This window comes from Populus euphratica, unplaced genomic scaffold (assembly GCF_000495115.2).
Source record: "Populus euphratica unplaced genomic scaffold, PopEup_1.0 scaffold78.1, whole genome shotgun sequence".
Taxonomy (NCBI): Eukaryota; Viridiplantae; Streptophyta; class Magnoliopsida; order Malpighiales; family Salicaceae; genus Populus; species Populus euphratica.
Genome location: NW_011499867.1, coordinates 165,362 through 173,575, shown reverse-complemented (window position 1 = coordinate 173,575; position 8,214 = coordinate 165,362). Strand labels below are relative to the sequence as shown.

The window sequence follows — 8,214 nt, the reverse complement described above, 5'->3', positions numbered from 1 at the left end:
AAATTGCAGCTTGTTAAAGTATAAGAGCTGGGTTTATATAGCAGAGAAAAATCTTCCAAAGTATTATGTAGGCATCTAAACTCAAGCAATATTATCGCTCACATAATCTCCCACGTATTCTTTGCATTTCACTCGATCTTCCATTAGTTACAGTTATATATATCTACACATGAAACATATCGGTAAATCTGGCATTATGCGTACAAACAAGTTTCTTACAATTTGTATGTCTCTATTCCTTATCTCTCACATTTCCAGTGCATGAAGAATTTTAAATATTGTGTCACAACAAACAGGATCATCAAGATATAGTGCAGGTGCTATTATATGCTTGGGTACGGTGCTTCTTATCATATGCACTATCCAGGACTAATAGACATACAGCTTGGTGATGGAATTTAGGCTTGATAAGGTTCCAAACGACTCGAAAATTTGATCTCAAGCTTAACTGAATCACTATCGGCAATCCGTTTCCTGATTCTAGCATGTCCTGCATATTTCTTCCAGCGCCATACATCGGTTTGTTCCTGGTTCCCACAGACAATTGGAACAAAGTTGAAGTGTGGCTCTGAGCATATAGTTTTGAGCCCTGCCAAGTTATAAAAGCCACGGCAAACATTGTATTATAACTAAAAGAAGAAATTGAATTTCATAAAAATGGTTCATAATATCAAGGGAGATATGCTTACACGTGACATTGCGAAACGGAGGTGACCGAATGACATTTCCAAAATTGGAGGTTGAATATGAAGGCCGAAGAGCTTGGACTTGTTTTCTATCAATAGATCAATGGAACAATTGCAAGTCAGGATCTTAGTCGTAACACCATAGCCGTCAACTCCTTCCCCTAGTCCAAATTGCCGAATTCCTGCCATCTGCATCGAATTTTTTGTAATTTTAAACCCACCGTAGATTTATGAATCTGTAGATGTGTAAAGTTCTTTGATACCGGGTCATTAATTTATCGAGGAAAGCACGTTGCTCAGTCATGGGCCAGATCTTCTAATTTGTGAGCAGGCCTCTATTTTAGGCCTAAAAATCAGGTCACATTGGTCCTAACCATAAAGCCTCTGCAGTACCTGGCTTCAAAGGCTCGTTATAATAGTGGCCTGAAACTAGAATCCTCCTAGTATTTTTTTTTTTTGTTAACAGAGAGGGCCGAAAGGCCCAAATAAAAATAAAACTAAAACTACACCATCTAAAATTGCCTCCACCGATCAACTATCAAGTCGTCATACAAATTTTGCTTAAGACAACTTGGGGAATCCTCCTTTTACGTGAAATTACATGTTTTACAAGGTTATCTAGATTGTGTAAACTAGCTTGTTCTGTATCAACCCCAGTTCGATCAATAAAACCAAAAACTAAATTAGAATTGTTCGCAAAGACTTATAATTGTATTTTTCTAAAATTCCCTACTTGGTTTGATGGTAACACACGTCTACGATATAGAAGAAGAGAGAAAAAGATTATGTACCTTGATTGACATCTTGGGTGGTGGGGGTCTTGTAGCAACATAAAAAACAAGCAAAGCAACACACAAACTCAACACAAGCCTCCAAAATATTTGCCAAGAAACCCACGCACATGAAGAATTCCTCCTAAAAGAACAATATTTCCACCACCACCCACCTTTCTTCTCGTCGTAAAAATCATCTTCTTCTCCCACCTCTTCCTTCTCTTCATAACCATCATCAACGTTAAATCCATGACCATCAACAATGATCAAACGATTTACCCCTTTCTCCGGTCCACTAACCTTCTTCTCATTGAGGAAAGAGTTGTTTGACCCACGAGAGGATGAGTAACGGGAAAGGGTGAACCTTGAGACCTCAGGGTTCTTGTTGATGAGTATAGTATCGGATCTTGTTGGTGAATGGTATGTGGATTCGAGAATATTATTGTTGGTCTTGATATCTGCACTGTTTGCATGGGAGATGGTAGATGGACTTTGAACGTAGTATGCACAAGGGTAGGAGTGAAACAAGGCCTCCTGGTCTTCATTGTCCATTCTATGAATGTTGTGTTCGGACATTGAGAGTGAGTACTGTTGTGCGTGTAAGAGAGAGGAGTAGATGGAAGAAGACACAGGTGGGTGTTTGTGACAAGAGATGGGGATTTTAAAAGGGATAGACCAAAGGATGCTTCCTTGATTTTGCTTGGGCTACGTTTTGAGTACCCTATGCTTAATAGTCACTTCTTCTTCGGTGCATCAGGTCATGTATGTATGATTACAGCAATTCCTTTTATATTTGTGTAAGTAATATAAATCTGCAAATGAAATATGAAGAGTGATGATAAATTGATATTGCCACTGCTTAAAAGGTAAGTGTTAGTTGACTCTCATATATATAAGGATCGATCTTCTTAAGTTTGGCCATTTTCCAAGTTCATGATCACCTTTCAAAAAGGGACACACAGAAATTTATTATATGAAAAAAAAAAAGAAGTAAAAACAAGGAGTTTAAGAATGCAAACAAATAATTAGCCCAATATATACAAAAGATTAATCATCAAATATAAAGAATGACGATTCACATGTAATAAGCAACAACAGGACCGACTTGTATATGTCAAATTATGAATCTCTATCTAAATTCTAGCACGTTAATTAACAATATTTCACGTAATGTTTTCCGTTATAGGCACAGAATAATACTCCTAGCTTCTTGGTCATCTTCGTGCCGAAAGATGATGGTGGGAAATAAAATTTAAGCGGAATTACGGGGGCATCCTGGTTCTCCCAAGACACCAATGGTTTTTAAGTGCTTTACACCGAATTGGCTGTCTCTTTTACAAAACATCCTAGGAATGATGGCAAAGTAAGCACGCTTTAGCATTTCCTTTCTCTCTTTTAATTGTGTTTTCTTTTTCTTTTTTTATATGTGGAAAAGGCTCCTGTCTTTGCCAAAAAGCAGACAAAAGGGCCTTCTTCAATAAAGAAAATAGACTATGCGTTCTTAGCTCTCATCCCTGTAATTATTCTATGGGTCTCTCTATTGTGCGCTCTGATAGACATGCCCTATGCTTCCAAGCTGCACCGAATCATATAGTCTCTGGTTCATCAACCTTAATTACTTAATTAACTTATATCGATCGATCAAGTAATCTTCATAGTTTAAATCAATATTCCCTTTTTTTTTCCTCTCCCAAATAATAATAATAATAAACTTGGTTGGCTGATCAATTGAATCCATTACAGTAGTCGATTAATGTTTATCATCGAGTGATTGAGAAAAATGCTGTCCAGGGTAGGAATACTCGATTAGAATGAGCAGTGGATACCGTGCAAAGTTTTGAATGAATATCCCTTGCTTTTGAAGAGATGATGGATTGAGATACAAGAGTGTCCATCCATGGTCATGATTGAAGGTAATAGTGAGAACATTGATAAATAAAATATCTGAGCTGCCTTTTCTTTTATAGCACGACGTTATGAATTGCGATTCCCACTTCCATCATCATCATCACGACCAAAAATATTGTATAAATCGAAACTAGATCGACAGTGGACCTCCTGTTTTTTATATTCGTTTCTCGAGGTTAGTGTTTTCCTCCGGATTTTGGTTGGCACGATCAAATTATCGATCAAAATCCCTACGGCCACCCAAAAAATTGTTGAATTTGTGACTTTTCGTAAAAATTAGGGCTCGAAGATTTCACCATTATTAGAGATTGTTCCATCTAGGTCTTTAATGGACATATTTAGGATCTAGACCATCCTCTCAAAAGTTTGTGTGACTGTGAGGGGAGATGTGGAATGCAACGTCGGGCTTACTTTTTTTGGTCCGTGAAATTCATTTCACATAGAGATGCAAGCGATTTTATTCATATAATGGCATTGCAGTAATATGAAGTATTGTGATGTGCTAATTTATCCAAATCAAATACAGAAACGATATATACGCTTCTTGACAATGCATACACTAAATACTTGAAATTGCATGAAGTGGAGGACAAGGTGACGATAGAAAAAAAAATTACAAAATGAAAAAATAATAATAACATCATGCATTGCTATAAAATAAAACGGTTAGGTTTTTAGAAATTATTTATTTTTATATTTTTAAAATATTTAAAAATTTTAATTTTTTTAATTGTAAATTAATGTTTTTATAATTTTAGATTATTTTTATATGAAAATATAAAATTTTAAAAATAAAAAATATTATTTCAATTATATTTTCTTATAAAAAATATTTTAAAAAAGTGTTGAGCTGTTAATAGTCACGGGCATATAGTAGTCGCCCGAAGGACCTCCTGGGCTTGAAGCCTTCGGGCTTTCATGACTTTCATCAGATTGGGTTAGCTTAGATAGCTTGGCCTTATAATATATTTAATAAATAAATAAATGTATTTACAAAGACATCCAGCGACGCTTTGGCCGAGTGGTTAAGGCGTGTGCCTGCTAAGTACATGGGGTTTCCCCGCGAGAGTTCGAATCTCTCAGGCGTCGCATCTGTTTTTTATTCTTTTTTGTTTATTTGTTTTTTTAGTATGCTATAAAGTCTGTCCCTATAGTTTTATTAAATTAATTAATTAGTCATTATAGATTCAGACATTAACACTCTATATTTTAAAACCATTTATAATTTAGTCATTCTACCAATTTCATTGTATTTCTCAAATTAATTTTGTAAATTGAGGATGACTAACTTGAGTATGACTAACTTGAGTATGACTAATATATATAAATATTAGTCTTAATAAATTATAGTTACAAAATTATAATTAACTTTTTTTTTTAACTGGACTAGTGATTTTTTACTCCTTTTGCCCACTTATTTTGATTTTTCTTTTCATGAAATATGCTTTTTTTTTCGAGCGCCAACGAGGTAATATTTATAGGTTATAACGTTAAGATGTTAACAAGTAAGACAGTTGATGATGAGATGGATTAGGTAAACTTATCTTGTCTAACCCCATTGATTATCCTTAGCCTCATTAAAAAATAAATAAAAGGGATGGTGATATTATTGTTTACTGTTGTTCTATAAAATAAAAGAAAATAGGGGTATATTAGTCTTTTGCTATTTATTTGCATAGTAAAATGATTAAGATATCCTTTGGATTAAAAAATAATGCACAAACAAAAAAGGACATTTTTAATTTTTCCATCAGTTGTCTTTATATTGAAATTATCTTTGTCTTTGCTCAAGGGATTTCATTCTCTTTTCCACGTGGTATTTTTGCAGTTACCAAAATCCAGGACACTTTAGTATTTAGGCATGAAGTTACCAATATATAATATTAATTTATTTAAAAAAATCAGCTGTACATGAAGTTCAAGGGAGCATACATGAACGCCCCTGCATTGTTTGGATGATGTGTATAGTGTTGTATGGTGGCCCAACTCTGACTTCCGTAACGGTATTTTAAATCCTCGCGGTGTTGTTTTTTTTTATTGAGCAACATGTGTGGTAAAGAAATATTGGGTTTTGCACTAATAATCGTATTTTTTTCCTTTATGTCTTTCTTCTATTCTTCTCGATTTCAAAGCCTTCACTACATGTTTTCAAAGCAACTATTGATTTTTTATTTTTTTTATATTTTATTTTTATTTTTCATTGTTATTTTTATTTTAAATAATCTATAAAATTAAAATTTTCTTTCAATTTAACCCCTCATTTAATTTTCTTTACCTTTTAGATTTAGATCTTATTTTTTTAATTATTATTCTTTTAATTATTTTCTTAATTAAATTATCATTTTAATCATCCCTCAATATTTTATATCATTTTTTAGTTCATTTATATCATTCTCTTAACTGAATTATTTTTTAATAGTCTTGGTATTTTATGTCAGATTTAGATTTTTTTTTATAAATATTTATTTTATTTTTTATTTTTTTATTTAAACTTTCTTTTTTGATTCTACACATCAATATTTTATTTATAAGAAGTTTGTAAACCTTTCGGTCTGTGAAAGATTGAATTAGAATTGCTTAGATTTTCTCAAATTCTTTCTTATAATTGATTTTTTTTGTTTTATTTTTTTATAAAATTATCTTTATTTAATGTGATAGGTTACGAGTTTTACATATTAACCTTACTCGACCGGATTCAACCATATTTTTATTATTTTATATTTTTTTAATTATATTATTACATTAATAAAAAAATTAACCTCATTTTCTTTGAAAAAACTACTGTTTTCTAAACTTTTCTTAAATGTTAAAAGAGAGTTTGGTCCTATCCGCGGCACTTTCAACCAAGCTAGCTAAACTCAAAACTTTGACTTATTCCGCTTGGGATCAAACAGGTCAGACACCTCTCTTTGACAGATAATATTCATTTTCTATCTTTGACAATTAATTTGACACGTTTGGTAAAGAGATTTTATTTTAATTTGGGGAAAAATGGGTATATTCTAATATAAAAGCTGAGTGAGATTAATTGATGTCAGATTTAAGTAACTTATGATTGCATCTTGATTGATAGATTGAAGTTCAGTAGACCAGCAGGAGCACCTATTACACATAATAAGACGTAGAGAAAGAGTCTTTGACTGTATGTAACAAGCTCCTTCTTATTAGCGTAAGGTATGTTACATTATCCTTCTCATCACATCTCATCTCCCACTAATAACAGCCTTCACCTCCTCATTATTTTCTGTTTATAATTTGTACATGCTACTAAACAATTCACCTACTAATCATGCCTTTATTTCCCTTTCTAATTTCTATACTGCTATTCACATTTCTCTCCTTCAAGGGAACGATGATTATTGCACCAACGCGTTCCAAGAAATGACCGAATGCCTCCAAGACCGATCCAATTACATACAAAGAATCTCTGGCCACCTCTAATCTCTAATTTGCATTACTTATTGCATGCTTTTCCAACAATAAGGAAGTGTTCACGCATAAACTTCTTTCACAGCTGGAAGAAACAAAAGGTATAGAGAGAGCAAGCACAATATTGATGGGAAAAAAAGGATTTTTTTTTCAAAAATAAAAACTTTTGAGGGTACCAAACTAGAAAGTTTGAAAAAGAAGTTTGTTTTGGTAAAATTTTGAGGAAGAAAGTATATGCCCAAAATTTCCTAGGACATAGCATCGATAGCAAAGGGTAGCTTTATGAGAAGGGGGGGGTAAGGGTAGATGGTTATTCTACTTGGAAATCAAGTAAAGGAAAGGAAGTTATGTTTTCCATTAAACCTTCAAAATCCCATTCTCCCATTCTCAAGTTTTCTCCTTGCCAATGATTTTCAAGCCCCAACATGTCCTCTACTTTAAATCTCTGATCAGTATTGTTGAAGAAAGTATTATCGAAGCAAGCATTATCAAAGCAGTTGTTGTTGTTGCTGCTGCTGCTGCTTTTCATGCCAATTCTGTTATTACTCACTGTATTATTCTCTTCAAAGCTTCTACTCTCTAATGGTGGAAGAGAAAGATCACTTTCTAGCCCCGTTTTATTATTGGCCTCCAAAATCCCATAATGATCACCATAAAATCCATCTCCCATGCCCACTTGTGTCAAGCATGTGGACATGTCAAATAAACTTGCTGCACCAGTCACATCATAGCGGTTGTTGAGCATGGAGAAAGAATCAAATTGGTTGCTTGTGATCATACCTTGCATGGATATGGATGATGAGGAAGATGAGTCCATGCATAGAGTCATAATGTCAGGATCATGCATAGGCATGATATTTCCTACGGCATGATCTCTAGGCTCTGATGAATCACTGTCATTTGGTGAGGATGTGGAAGTGTTATTGATCTTCAATCTTTTCTTTAATGTGGAGTTCCAGAAATTCTTTATTTCGTTGTCTGTCCTTCCTGGAAGACGTGCCGCAATCTGAGACCACCTGCTTTGTTTAAATACATAACTGTGAGTCTGTAACAAACACGTATCCATATATATATTCAAAGCATGCATCTTAGTTATGCTGAAAGCTGAAAAGGAAGGGATGAGCACACGCTTATTTCTCTCCCTACTAGGCAGAATATACATTTCCTTTCTTTTCTCGTCTTGTTTCTGAACAGATTCTACTAAGCATAAAGGAAACCTCTGAAAAAAGGGCGACAAAAGTTGATTAGTGCTCTTTTTTTTTGTGTGCGTGGGAGGTTTTTTCAGAACTGTTCATTTTAACTTTTCTATTGTTTTTTATTTATTTATTTATGTGGGGTGTCCGGGTTAGCTTGCGTGCACCACGACTAATCCCCACGGCCCACTGAATACCCTGCAAACCTAGCAAACAGGTAAGGCA

The 8,214-nt window shown here is 33.9% G+C and overlaps 2 protein-coding genes and 1 non-coding gene across 3 annotated transcripts; 1 reads left to right on the top strand and 2 right to left on the bottom strand.

The window, feature by feature from the left end:
* Positions 1–76: 76 nt before the first annotated feature.
* Positions 77–2,204, bottom strand: LOC105126310 (uncharacterized). The gene is made up of 3 exons (XM_011027135.1): positions 1,478–2,204; positions 690–875; positions 77–589 (listed from the first exon to the last, which is right to left on the bottom strand). Exons 1-3 carry the CDS (start codon positions 2,033–2,035, stop codon positions 302–304), a joined length of 1,032 nt encoding a protein of 343 aa, XP_011025437.1. The 5' UTR covers positions 2,036–2,204; the 3' UTR covers positions 77–301.
* A 2,170-nt stretch (positions 2,205–4,374) lies between these two features.
* TRNAS-GCU (transfer RNA serine (anticodon GCU)) lies at positions 4,375–4,456 on the top strand. Its single transcript has one exon. It is a non-coding gene; the product is annotated as a tRNA-Ser (tRNA).
* Positions 4,457–6,502: 2,046 nt separating this feature from the next.
* LOC105126309 (transcription factor MYB46-like) lies at positions 6,503–8,102 on the bottom strand. The gene has a single exon (XM_011027134.1). It carries the CDS (start codon positions 7,956–7,958, stop codon positions 7,107–7,109), a length of 852 nt encoding a protein of 283 aa, XP_011025436.1. The 5' UTR covers positions 7,959–8,102; the 3' UTR covers positions 6,503–7,106.
* Between the last annotated feature and the right edge of the window lie 112 nt (positions 8,103–8,214).

What these genes read in the sequence shown, in the direction of transcription:
- LOC105126310 (XM_011027135.1), bottom strand. Translation starts at nt 2,035, where the DNA reads ATGTCCGAACACAACATTCATAGAATGGACAATGAAGACCAGGAGGCC. An exon ending in CACCCAAGATGTCAATCAAG is followed by an intron (nt 876 to 1,477) that starts GTACATAATCTT and finishes AATTCGATGCAG; the next exon opens with ATGGCAGGAATTCGGCAATT. An exon ending in TCCGTTTCGCAATGTCACGT is followed by an intron (nt 590 to 689) that starts GTAAGCATATCT and finishes ATAACTTGGCAG; the next exon opens with GGCTCAAAACTATATGCTCA.
- LOC105126309 (XM_011027134.1), bottom strand. Translation starts at nt 7,958, where the DNA reads ATGTATATTCTGCCTAGTAGGGAGAGAAATAAGCGTGTGCTCATCCCT.